Below are 13,156 nucleotides of genomic sequence, written 5' to 3'. Positions count from 1 at the left end.
AAGAATCCTGGGTCACGTGATGATCTTTGCAGGTGACTCGAGGCTCTGTTTACATGCTCACGGACTGTTTAGGTAACTTGATTATCTTCATCGCTGTGACTCACCTGGTGACAGGCAGGTAAAAGGTTTATGGCAAGAGTGTGAGGCGCTAATCTGGCTTTACTGCGAGGAGCCTCCATGATCCTCCGGTGGCCGTTCTGTCAAGCCTTAGCTCGTATTTAAAGGTGGCGTAGGTCATTGTAAATTCTAAAACCTTTCTTCACATCTTTCAATTGAAGGTAAGAAAAAAACAATATTATGAAGTAATATTTCAGTATAAAATGAAAATTAGGTTCTAATTAAAGTTACTTTAACTTAATTAGAGTCTTTTTCCACAGTTTTAACATATATGGTCCTAAATAAATACAAATAAATATTTATGCCTTCAAGAAAAAAAAGGAAACGTCTACTGGGTTGATGTATTTTTGTGTTTTACTTTCCCCACAAATACAACACCAGAGTGAAACACAACTCCTCTCTGAAGCACCGTCTCAGTTACTTCATCACTAAGTTTCTTTCTACTTTCCTAACCCGCCCAGAAGCACCTTCTCTCAAAAATCCATGCCTAAAAACTCCGAGCACTGTCTCTCACACCAAGAGCCTCTTGAAAGTCCGGTAAAACTTTGTGATATCCGAGGGTCGGCGGCAAAAGATGTGGCAGAGGGTTGAGCGTCGCTCACTTGAAGAAGAAGCAGCAGCTCAGCAGCGTCAGAAGAAGACACCAAAAGTGGAGTCCTTGTAGAGGAGGTGAGCCGCCGGACAAGTTACAGTTGTCGCTGTAGCAGCAGTGAACTGTGACCCCTGGAGATTTGTAGCCCTGGCTGTTGGACTGACTACAGAAAGACTTGTAGCTGCAGGACTTCATCACGCCACCTGGAAAACACAGGATATCAGACTTGTCTCTACCAACTTTGCACATCTAGAAACTTAATTTAATTTTACCATTTATCTTGGAAAAATAGCTTGAGTTCAGTCAGATTTGATGAAGAGCTTTTTTAAACACCCGATTTCAGATCAGCCTTAACAGTCTTTTTCTGACTCCAACATGTTATCTTTCTATTGTATTTGACTCCATCAATCTTCTCTTTAACTCTGAGGTTGCTTTTTATGTGCAGGGATCTGGAAATACTCAGTATGATGCTGTCACCACCCTGTTGTTCGGAGGCACAGAGAAGCCATACAAACTAACAAATGTTTGCTTCTAGTTATATATTATTTTCACACATAATTAGTTGATATATCCATTAAAGTTCCACAAGAATTGCAGTAATAACTAAGAAACAAAGTTCTATAGCTCCCACCATTTGAAGTCTGAAGACTGAAAAGTGTCACAAAATAAAGAGATCTTCAGCCGCGAACACATGGCGCACTATAGGAATATTGACGTTGCAGAATACATGTGAGTCTCAGACCCCCTGCTGGCTGAGAGGTTTCACCAGATGGCTTTTTGAGAAACGACTCGGAGTGATTAAATAAAAGGAGTGGTTGTTGTTGATATAAGTTATATAATTAATTAAAGATGAAGCGGTAGAGAGAACGCTACTCTACGACTGGACTCACTGTCATGGCCGACCACGGTAGCGCAGGCGTCGGAGTGGCTCGGACAGGATTTGGAGCCCTGGCGGTTGCAGTCTTCGTTGTTGGCGCCCATGCAGGTGTAACATGTCAGAGCCTCACCTGAGCAAAATAAAAAGAAAACATTAATTTCTGCAATTATCTTTATTAACTTGTCACAGTATACTGAAAAAACTCAAAGCATGAATAGTTAAATTAAATCAGATCAGAAGTAATCCAGTTTAAGTGCCGAAGCTCTGAGACCAGTGTCTTCCAGGCTTATCCAGTTAACGGTTTAATTGGTTTGTTAAGAAGGTAAACATCCATTATGAACAATGCTTCTCTGGGATAGAAACTCTAAACTATACAACCCATAGTGTGACTACCAATAATTATAGTCCACCCCGCCAAGTAGAATAACTTCAGCAACCGCAAGATCACACCGTGAATAGATGTAGAGATAAAAGCTAATAAACGTTTTAAAAGTATTTTTAGTTTACTTTACGGCACCATCCAACTCCTGACGCCATCTTTCATGGAGAAGATGGCTTGCCTTTTTTTTCTACACACATCAAAGAGGTATGTGGTGTAGCACTTGATAGATAGATGGGTGGATAGATGGATAGGTCGATGGTTGGATTCCAAAATGCACTACGTACTGGCAACATGGATCTTGAGAACTTTAAAAGATTGAAAGTTTTATATTTTTTAACTTCTCTGAGTCTTTTAACTCCTTAAGATGTTTTTTTCTTCCATGTCCCCTTAGGAGTTCCCAACAGAAAAAAGATTTAGGGAATCACAGCTTAGAAAACATGGCCCATTCTTTGAAATACGGAATGATCGAGAGATTTTCATTTTGCCTCGATGCCTTTGGTTTTTTTTTCCAGTGGAAGCGTAGACGGACAAAACAACACATTCATATAAATATCACAAAACCAGAATTTCCATGGCTTTAATGCCAGCTTCGTAAGAGGATCAGACAGACTGGTATTTAAAGAAGGAGCTTCACCATCGACTTAACTCCGGATCTGTCGTCTAATTGTTTTGATCCGGCCGGACAAGTAGAAAGAATGTATTCTCATCTTCACATCAATGAAACAAATTAAGAAAACCCAAATATTAAAAACCAGTATTTCAGCAAAGAAATATGTTTCCCGAAAAAAAATACTCATTATTAAACTAATCATTCAAGTGTATATAAACAGCATCATTATATTTTTTCAAGTGCTTATTAGCATCTTGTTTAGCTTGTTTAGCCAAACATTGAGTTTGTGTTTCATTTTCACAGTTTACATGCTTATTTTTGGAGTATATTTGAGTCAAGAATTACAAGCTGATTTCACTTCAGACAAAATATGTGTTTTTTTCTTTCCAAAATCTCATATTAAATCTTAATTAAATCTTAAAATTAGTTAATGCACTGACTAAAAATGATGGTAATGCAATCTGTGGAATTTCTTCTTGTGGTCCTATAAAAGAAAACTATCAATTAATATAAAAACAATAATTCTAAAGATCTCAGTGCATCAGGTTAAATTGGGCCTCAATAGATTCACCAGCCAATCACAGCATCCAGGTTGAACTTTATTAGCATGTCAGGAATCATAGTAACTTTTAACACCCAATGCAATACCCATGAACAACCACCAGAGAGATAGCGGTGTCTATAGTTTCTGCACATGTGCAGAGGACCCCTCACTCTCTTCTTTGCAATAAATAGTGTATTGTTTATTATTGTTGTTTATTACTGCATGGATGTGAACCATCTACCGGGGAAATTAGAATCTCAACTGTGTGGAACTTTAAGCCGCTGATTGATTCCATTATTAACCTGAGCTAAGCTTGTTCGCTACTCTCACCATGCCTAAGAACCTGTAACCACTGTTGCCTTGGCGGAAACATTTGAAAATGTTTCCTCTCTCTGGGGTCCATTGAACCATTCCCCCCCCATGGAAGTTTGGTCTTTCGCCTCTCGCGGGATACATTTCAATGTAATTGACTTCTCTTTAAGATCATAGGAGATGTTGTATAAACTAGGATACTAATGGTCAATCTGTGTTTTTTTATTATCTTAAGTGCTTGGGGTAGTTCTGTCTTTCCTGTGACTAAATACAGATAGAAAATCGCAATATTAAGTATTGTAGCATCATTTAGATACTCCAGCTACTGTCAAACAGTACCAAACCCAGGGAACTAATTCTTGAATGTTAAATTCAAGACAAGAGGTTACATCAAATAATTATGTACGTGCAAAAACATGATTTAACTCATATGTGTCGACAGATTCCAAATTATTATTCCCTTACTTTTTTTTTAATAGGTCCATTAGTCTTTGATGATATTTTAAATGAAGACTTTCTTGGAAATACTTCATAATCATATAGACTTCTTATTAACTCATATGAAGTGTTTCTTATATAATTGCTCTATAACTATTTCAAATTTGGACCATCAACCATTTCATTCCAGTCATCATCGACGCTTACCAAGTCAACCGGGCGTGAGTCGAGCTGCCTCAGCCTAAACCGCCGCACATGCGAAAAGTATTAGCTCAGAGGCCTATTAAGAGATTATGGGCTGGGATGTCACAATGGTTGGTGCAGGATGACTGGTTCAAGAGAGGAATTAAAGGCATAAACGGCACCAACAGAAGGAGTGATCGAGAGTAAATAAGTCTGAGAAAGAATAACAGAACTGTCCAGAAACTATTGAAAGAAATGTAGGGAAACAGAGAAAGATCATATTGAAGTGTGTTTCCTTACTGTGCGATGCAAGTAGAAGAACAGACAGCAGCATGAGTGGACAGTACTGGACAGTTCTCATGGTCCTGGTGGTCCTGATAACAAGAACTAAAGCAGGTTGTTGGTTCTAAAAAAAAACCCTCCTTGGATTAATAAATTCCTCCTGCTGCTCCCAAGAGTCACAGATCCCTGTTGTCCGGTCGGCTTCTCTGCCACGACATGGATGACGGGGATTGATCCGGGTGTCCTTACCTCACTGCTGAAGCCCCGCCCTCTTTACTGCTGATCAACTTCTCTGTTGTTACAGCGCAGATGATCAGTCCACCTCTTACACGATGCTGAGACGAGTCGTGCTCACACTTCTTCAGCATGCAACGATTATAAAATGAGCAAATAAAAATGGTCTTCCTAGTAAAAACATGGCAAACGTATTTATTTATGAGTATATTGACATCATTTTACATGTACAATGTATTTTGATGTACTTTGCATAACCACAGGACCACCAATAGTGCACAAAAAGTTTGACGGACATGTATGCTTCCTCTTGCAAATTAGAGTGGAGGTCATACGACCCCAGTACAAATCGCTGATGGTGAGGAACACCATTAACCCCCCTACAGATGTCTAACTGAATGTGTGAAGTTGTAGACTTGCAGCTGTTCAGACGACTGGTGTCAAGACCCTGTTGTGTTACCGGTAGAGCAGTCATTCCCTGGTGGTCCGTCCTCAGGGTGAAATATCGTCCATTAACATTCATGTGTACCTTTTACTCCGAGCGATTATTTCTGTTGAGTCGGTGTTGGTGACCGTGAAGCAAAAGCCTTGTAAAACCTTTGTTGAAGCTAGGAGAGGACTGTACTCACAGCTGTGTGGGATACATCAAAGGTCACAAATGTGGGACTCAAGTTAGTTTGCACCATTTCCACCACTCCAACTTATAAAAAAAGGCATTTTCGGACACGCCGATTTTGGGCATATTTTTTAAAGTTTGAGAACGAAAAAATCGGTCGAAAAATACCTTTTTTCGAGCCTTCAAAAAACGACATTTTAAGCATTTTCGTAAAAATCTTTTGTGCTCACATGGTGCGTCTGATATCTAACTTAAGTATTCCGACCTTTTTTTCCATTTTCGGACACGTCGATTTTGGGCCATTTTTTAAAGTTTGAGAAAAAAAAATGGGTCGAAATAGACCTTTTTTCGAACCTTCCAAAAACGACATTTTAAGCATTTTCGTAAAAATCTTTTGCGCTCACATGGTGCGTCTGATATCTAACTTAAGTATTCCGACCTTTTTTTCCATTTTCGGACACGTCGATTTTGGGCCATTTTTTAAAGTTTGAGAAAAAAAAATCGGTTGAAATAGACCTTTTTTCGAGCCTTCAAAAAATGACATTTTAAGCATTTTCGGAAAAATCTTTTGCGCTCACATGGTGCGTCTGATATCTAACTTAAGTATTCCGACCTTTTCTTTCCATTTTCGGACACGTCGATTTTGGGCCATTTTTTAAAGTTTGAGAAAAAAAAATCGGTCGAAATAGACCTTTTTTCGAGCCTTCAAAAAACGACATTTTAAGCATTTTCGTAAAAATCCTTTGCGCTCACATGATGCGTCTGATATCTTACTTAAGTATTCCGAGCTTTTTTTCCATTTTCGGACACGTCGATTATTGCCCATTTTTTAAAGTTTGAGAAAAAAAAATCGGTCGAAATATACCTTTTTTCGAGCCTTCAAAAAACGACATTTTAAGCATTTTCGTAAAAATCTTTTGCGCTCACATGGTGCGTCTGATATCTAACTTAAGTATTCCGACCTTTTTTTGCATTTTCGGACACGTCGATTTTGGGCCATTTTTTAAAGTTTGAGTCGAAATAGACCTTTTTTCGAGCCTTCAAAAAACTACATTTTAAGCATTTTCGTAAAAATCTTTTGCGCTCACATGGTGCGTCTGATATCTAACTTAAGTATTCCGACCTTTTTTTGCATTTTCGGACACGTCGATTTTGGGCCATTTTTTAAAGTTTGAGTCGAAATAGACCTTTTTTCGAGCCTTCAAAAAACTACATTTTAAGCATTTTCGTAAAAATCTTTTGTGCTCACATGGTGCGTCTGATATCATACTTAAGTATTCCGACCTTTTTTTGCATTTTCGGACACGTCGATTTTGGGCCATTGTTTAAAGTTTGAGAAAAAAAAATCGGTCGAAATAGACCTTTTTTCAAGCCTTCAAAAAACGACATTTTAAGCATTTTTGTAAAAATCTTTTGCGCTCACATGGTGCTTCTGATATCTAACTTAAGTATTCCGACATTTTTTTCCATTTTCGGACACGTCGATTTTGGGCCATTTTTTAAAGTTTGAGAAAAAGAAATTGGTGGAAACAGACCTTTTTTCGAGCCTTCAAAAAACGACATTTTAAGCATTTAGGCAACAATTTTCTGCGCTCACATGGTGCGTCTGATATCATACTTAAGTATTCCGACCTTTTTTTCCATTTTCGGGCACGTCGGTTTTGGGCCATTTTTTAAAGTTTGAGAAAAAAAAATCGGTCGAAATAGACCTTTTTTCGAGCCTTCAAAAAACGGCATTTTAAGCATTTAGGCAACAATTTTCTGCGCTCACATGGTGCGTCTGATATCATACTTAAGTATTCCGACCTTTTTTTCCATTTTCGGGCACGTCGATTTTGGGCCATTTTTTAAAGTTTGAGAAAAAAAAAACGGTCGAAATAGACCTTTTTTCGAGCCTTCAAAAAACAACATTTCAAGCATTTAGGCAACAATTTTCTGCGCTCACATGGTGCGTCTGATATCATACTTAAGTATTCCAACCTTTTTTTCCATTTTCGGACGCGTCGATTTTGGGCCATTTTTTAAAGTTTGAGAAAAAAAAAACGGTCGAAATAGACCTTTTTTCGAGCCTTCAAAAAACAACATTTCAAGCATTTAGGCAACAATTTTCTGCGCTCACATGGTGCGTCTGATATCATACTTAAGTATTCCGACCTTTTTTTCCATTTTCGGACACGTCGATTTTTGCCCATTTTTTAAAGTTTGAGAAAAAAAAATCGGTCGAAATATAACTTTTTTCGAGCCTTCAAAAAACAACATTTTAAGCATTTAGGCAACAATTTTCTGCGCTCACATGGTGCGTCTGATATCATACTTAAGTATTCCGAACTTTTTTTCAATTTTCTGACACGTCGATTTTTGCCCATTTTTTAAAGTTTGAGAAAAAAAAATGGGTCGAAATAGACCTTTTTTCGAGCCTTCAAAAAACAACATTTCAAGCATTTAGGCAACAATTTTCTGCGCTCACATGGTGCGTCTGATATCATACTTAAGTATTCCGACCTTTTTTTCCATTTTCGGACACGTCGATTTTTGCCCATTTTTTAAAGTTTGAGAAAAAAAAATCGGTCGAAATAGACCTTTTTTCGAGCCTTCAAAAAACAACATTTTAAGCATTTAGGCAACAATTTTATGCGCTCACATGGTGCGTCTGATATCATACTTAAGTATTCCGACCTTTTTTTCCATTTTCGGACACGTCGATTTTTGCCCATTTTTTAAAGTTTGAGAAAAAAAATCGGTCGAAATAGACCTTTTTTCGAGCCTTCAAAAAACAACATTTCAAGCATTTAGGCAACAATTTTCTGCGCTCACATGGTGTGTCTGATATCATACTTAAGTATTCCGACCTTTTTTACCATTTTCGGACACGTCGATTTTTGACCATTTTTTAAAGTTTGAGAAAAAAAAATCGGTCGAAATAGACCTTTTTTCGAGCCTTCAAAAAACGGCATTTTAAGCATTTAGGCAACAATTTTCTGCGCTCACATGGTGCGTCTGATATCATACTTAAGTATTCCAACCTTTTTTTCCATTTTCGGGCACGTCGATTTTGGGCCATTTTTTAAAGTTTGAGAAAAAAAAAATCGGTCGAAATAGACCTTTTTTCGAGCCTTCAAAAAACGGCATTTTAAGCATTTAGGCAACAATTTTCTGCGCTCACATGGTGCGTCTGATATCATACTTAAGTATTCCGACCTTTTTTTCCATTTTCGGGCACGTTGATTTTGGGCCATTTTTTAAAGTTTGAGAAAAAAAAATCGGTCGAAATAGACCTTTTTTCGAGCCTTCAAAAAACGGCATTTTAAGCATTTAGGCAACAATTTTCTGCGCTCACATGGTGCGTCTGATATCATACTTAAGTATTCCGACCTTTTTTTCCATTTTCGGGCACGTTGATTTTGGGCCATTTTTTAAAGTTTGAGAAAAAAAAATCGGTCGAAATAGACCTTTTTTCGAGCCTTCAAAAAACGGCATTTTAAGCATTTAGGCAACAATTTTCTGCGCTCACATGGTGCGTCTGATATCATACTTAAGTATTCCGACCTTTTTTTCCATTTTCGGGCACGTCGATTTTGGGCCATTTTTTAAAGTTTGAGAAAAAAAAATCGGTCGAAATAGACCTTTTTTCGAGCCTTCAAAAAACGGCATTTTAAGCATTTAGGCAACAATTTTCTGCGCTCACATGGTGCGTCTGATATCATACTTAAGTATTCCGACCTTTTTTTCCATTTTCGGGCACGTCGATTTTGGGCCATTTTTTAAAGTTTGAGAAAAAAAAATCGGTCGAAATAGACCTTTTTTCGAGCCTTCAAAAAACGGCATTTTAAGCATTTAGGCAACAATTTTCTGCGCTCACATGGTGCGTCTGATATCATACTTAAGTATTCCGACCTTTTTTTCCATTTTCGGGCATGTCGATTTTAGGCCATTTTTTAAAGTTTGAGAAAAAAAAATCGGTCGAAATAGACCTTTTTTCGAGCCTTCAAAAAACGGCATTTTAAGCATTTAGGCAACAATTTTCTGCGCTCACATGGTGCGTCTGATATCATACTTAAGTATTCCGACCTTTTTTTCCATTTTCGGGCGCGTCGATTTTAGGCCATTTTTTAAAGTTTGAGAAAAAAAAATCGGTCGAAATAGACCTTTTTTCGAGCCTTCAAAAAACGGCATTTTAAGCATTTAGGCAACAATTTTCTGAGCTCACATGGTGCGTCTGATATCATACTTAAGTATTCCGACCTTTTTTTCCATTTTCGGACGCGTCGATTTTGGGCCATTTTTTAAAGTTTGAGAAAAAAAAATCGGTCGAAATATACCTTTTTTCGAGCCTTCAAAAAACGGCATTTTAAGCATTTAGGCAACAATTGTCTGCGCTCACATGGTGCGTCTGATATCATACTTAAGTATTCCGACCTTTTTTTCCATTTTCGGGCACGTCGATTTTGGGCCATTTTTTAAAGTTTGAGAAAAAAAAATCGGTCGAAATAGACCTTTTTTCGAGCCTTCAAAAAACGGCATTTTAAGCATTTAGGCAACAATTTTCTGCGCTCACATGGTGCGTCTGATATCATACTGAAGTATTCCGACCTTTTTTACCATTTTCGGACACGTCGATTTTTGCCCATTTTTTTAAAGTTTGAGAAAAAAAAATCGGTCGAAATATAACTTTTTTCGAGCCTTCCAAAAACAACATTCAGGCAACAATTTTCTGCGCTCACATGGTGCGTCTGATATCATACTTAAGTATTCCGACCTTTTTTTCCATTTTCGGGCACGTCGATTTTGGGCCATTTTTTAAAGTTTGAGAAAAAAAAAACGGTCGAAATAGACCTTTTTTCGAGCCTTCAAAAAACGGCATTTTAAGCATTTAGGCAACAATTTTCTGCGCTCACATGGTGCGTCTGATATCATACTTAAGTATTCCGACCTTTTTTTCCATTTTCGGGCACGTCGATTTTGGGCCATTTTTTAAAGTTTGAGAAAAAATAATCGGTCGAAATAGACCTTTTTTCGAGCCTTCAAAAAACGGCATTTTAAGCATTTAGGCAACAATTTTCTGCGCTCACATGGTGCGTCTGATATCATACTTAAGTATTCCGACCTTTTTTTTCCATTTTCGGGCACATCGATTTTGGGCCATTTTTTAAAGTTTGAGAAAAAAAAATCGGTCGAAATAGACCTTTTTTCGAGCCTTCAAAAAACGGCATTTTAAGCGTTTAGGCAACAATTTTCTGCGCTCACATGGTGCGTCTGATATCATACTTAAGTATTCCGACCTTTTTTTCCATTTTCGGGCGCGTCGATTTTAGGCCATTTTTTAAAGTTTGAGAAAAAAAAATCGGTCGAAATAGACCTTTTTTCGAGCCTTCAAAAAACGGCATTTTAAGCATTTAGGCAACAATTTTCTGAGCTCACATGGTGCGTCTGATATAATACTTAAGTATTCCGACCTTTTTTTCCATTTTCGGGCACGTCGATTTTGGGCCATTTTTTAAAGTTTGAGAAAAAAAAATCGGTCGAAATAGACCTTTTTTGGAGCTTTCAAAAAACGGCATTTTAAGCATTTAGGCAACAATTTTCTGTGCTCACATGGTGCGTCTGATATCATACTTAAGTATTCCGACCTTTTTTTCCATTTTCGGGCACGTCGATTTTGGGCCATTTTTTAAAGTTTGAGAAAAAAAAATCGGTCGAAATAGACCTTTTTTCGAGCCTTCAAAAAACGGCATTTTAAGCATTTAGGCAACAATTTTCTGCGCTCACATGGTGCGTCTGATATCATACTTAAGTATTCCGACCTTTTTTTCCATTTTCGGACGCGTCGATTTTGGGCCATTTTTTAAAGTTTGAGAAAAAAAAATCGGTCGAAATAGACCTTTTTTCGAGCCTTCAAAAAACGACATTTTAAGCATTTTCGTAAAAATCTTTTGCGCTCACATGGTGCGTCTGATATCTAACTTAAGTATTCCGACCTTTTTTTGCATTTTCGGAGACGTCGATTTTGGGCCATTTTTTAAAGTTTGAGTCGAAATAGACCTTTTTTCGAGCCTTCAAAAAACTACATTTTAAGCATTTTCGTAAAAATCTTTTGTGCTCACATGGTGCGTCTGATATCATACTTAAGTATTCCGACCTTTTTTTCCATTTTCGGACAAGTCGATTTTGGGCCATTTTTTAAAGTTTGAGAAAAAGAAATTGGTGGAAACAGACCTTTTTTCGAGCCTTCAAAAAACAACATTTTAAGCATTTAGGCAACAATTTTCTGCGCTCACATGGTGCGTCTGATATCATACTTAAGTATTCCGACCTTTTTTTACCATTTTCGGACACGTCGATTTTTGCCCATTTTTTAAAGTTTGAGAAAAAAAAATCGGTCGAAATAGACTTTTTTCAAGCCTTCAAAAAACAACATTTTAAGCATTTAGGCAACAATTTTCTGCGCTCACATGGTGCGTCTGATATCATACTTAAGTATTCCGAACTTTTTTTCCATTTTCTGACACGTCGATTTTTGCCCATTTTTTAAAGTTTGAGAAAAAAAAATGGGTCGAAATAGACCTTTTTTCGAGCCTTCAAAAAACAACATTTCAAGCATTTAGGCAACAATTTTCTGCGCTCACATGGTGCGTCTGATATCATACTTAAGTATTCCGACCTTTTTTTCCATTTTCGGACACGTCGATTTTTGCCCATTTTTTAAAGTTTGAGAAAAAAAAATCGGTCGAAATAGACCTTTTTTCGAGCCTTCAAAAAACAACATTTTAAGCATTTAGGCAACAATTTTATGCGCTCACATGGTGCGTCTGATATCATACTTAAGTATTCCGACCTTTTTTTCCATTTTCGGACACGTCGATTTTTGCCCATTTTTTAAAGTTTGAGAAAAAAAATCGGTCGAAATAGACCTTTTTTCGAGCCTTCAAAAAACAACATTTCAAGCATTTAGGCAACAATTTTCTGCGCTCACATGGTGTGTCTGATATCATACTTAAGTATTCCGACCTTTTTTACCATTTTCGGACACGTCGATTTTTGACCATTTTTTAAAGTTTGAGAAAAAAAAATCGGTCGAAATAGACCTTTTTTCGAGCCTTCAAAAAACGGCATTTTAAGCATTTAGGCAACAATTTTCTGCGCTCACATGGTGCGTCTGATATCATACTTAAGTATTCCGACCTTTTTTTCCATTTTCGGGCACGTCGATTTTGGGCCATTTTTTAAAGTTTGAGAAAAAAAAAATCGGTCGAAATAGACCTTTTTTCGAGCCTTCAAAAAACGGCATTTTAAGCATTTAGGCAACAATTTTCTGCGCTCACATGGTGCGTCTGATATCATACTTAAGTATTCCGACCTTTTTTTCCATTTTCGGGCGCGTCGATTTTGGGCCATTTTTTAAAGTTTGAGAAAAAAAAATCGGTCGAAATAGACCTTTTTTCGAGCCTTCAAAAAACGGCATTTTAAGCATTCAGGCAACAATTTTCTGCGCTCACATGGTGCGTCTGATATCATACTTAAGTATTCCGACCTTTTTTTCCATTTTCGGGCACGTCGATTTTGGGCCATTTTTTAAAGTTTGAGAAAAAAAAAATCGGTCGAAATAGACCTTTTTTCGAGCCTTCAAAAAACGGCATTTTAAGCATTTAGGCAACAATTTTCTGCGCTCACATGGTGCGTCTGATATCATACTTAAGTATTCTGACCTTTTTTTCCATTTTCGAGCACGTCGATTTTGGGCCATTTTTTAAAGTTTGAGAAAAAAAAATCGGTCGAAATAGACCTTTTTTCGAGCCTTCAAAAAACGGCATTTTAAGCATTTAGGCAACAATTTTCTGCGCTCACATGGTGCGTCTGATATCATACTTAAGTATTCCGACCTTTTTTTCCATTTTCGGGCACGTCGATTTTGGGCCATTTTTTAAAGTTTGAGAAAAAAAAATCGGTCGAAATATAACTTTTTTCGAGCCTT

The 13,156-nt window shown here is 37.3% G+C and overlaps 1 protein-coding gene across 1 annotated transcript; it reads right to left on the bottom strand.

Moving 5' to 3' along the window:
- Positions 1–715: 715 nt before the first annotated feature.
- Positions 716–4,416, bottom strand: ly6pge (lymphocyte antigen 6 family member pge). The gene is made up of 3 exons (XM_087802616.1): positions 4,356–4,416; positions 1,600–1,716; positions 716–912 (listed from the first exon to the last, which is right to left on the bottom strand). The coding sequence occupies exons 1-3, from the start codon at positions 4,414–4,416 to the stop codon at positions 716–718; spliced, it is 375 nt and encodes a 124-aa protein (XP_087658742.1).
- Positions 4,417–13,156: the final 8,740 nt, after the last annotated feature.

Source organism: Callionymus lyra, chromosome 11 (genome assembly GCF_982586985.1).
Source record: "Callionymus lyra chromosome 11, fCalLyr1.hap1.1, whole genome shotgun sequence".
NCBI lineage: Eukaryota > Metazoa > Chordata > Actinopteri > Syngnathiformes > Callionymidae > Callionymus > Callionymus lyra.
This window is presented reverse-complemented; position numbering and strand designations above follow the sequence as displayed.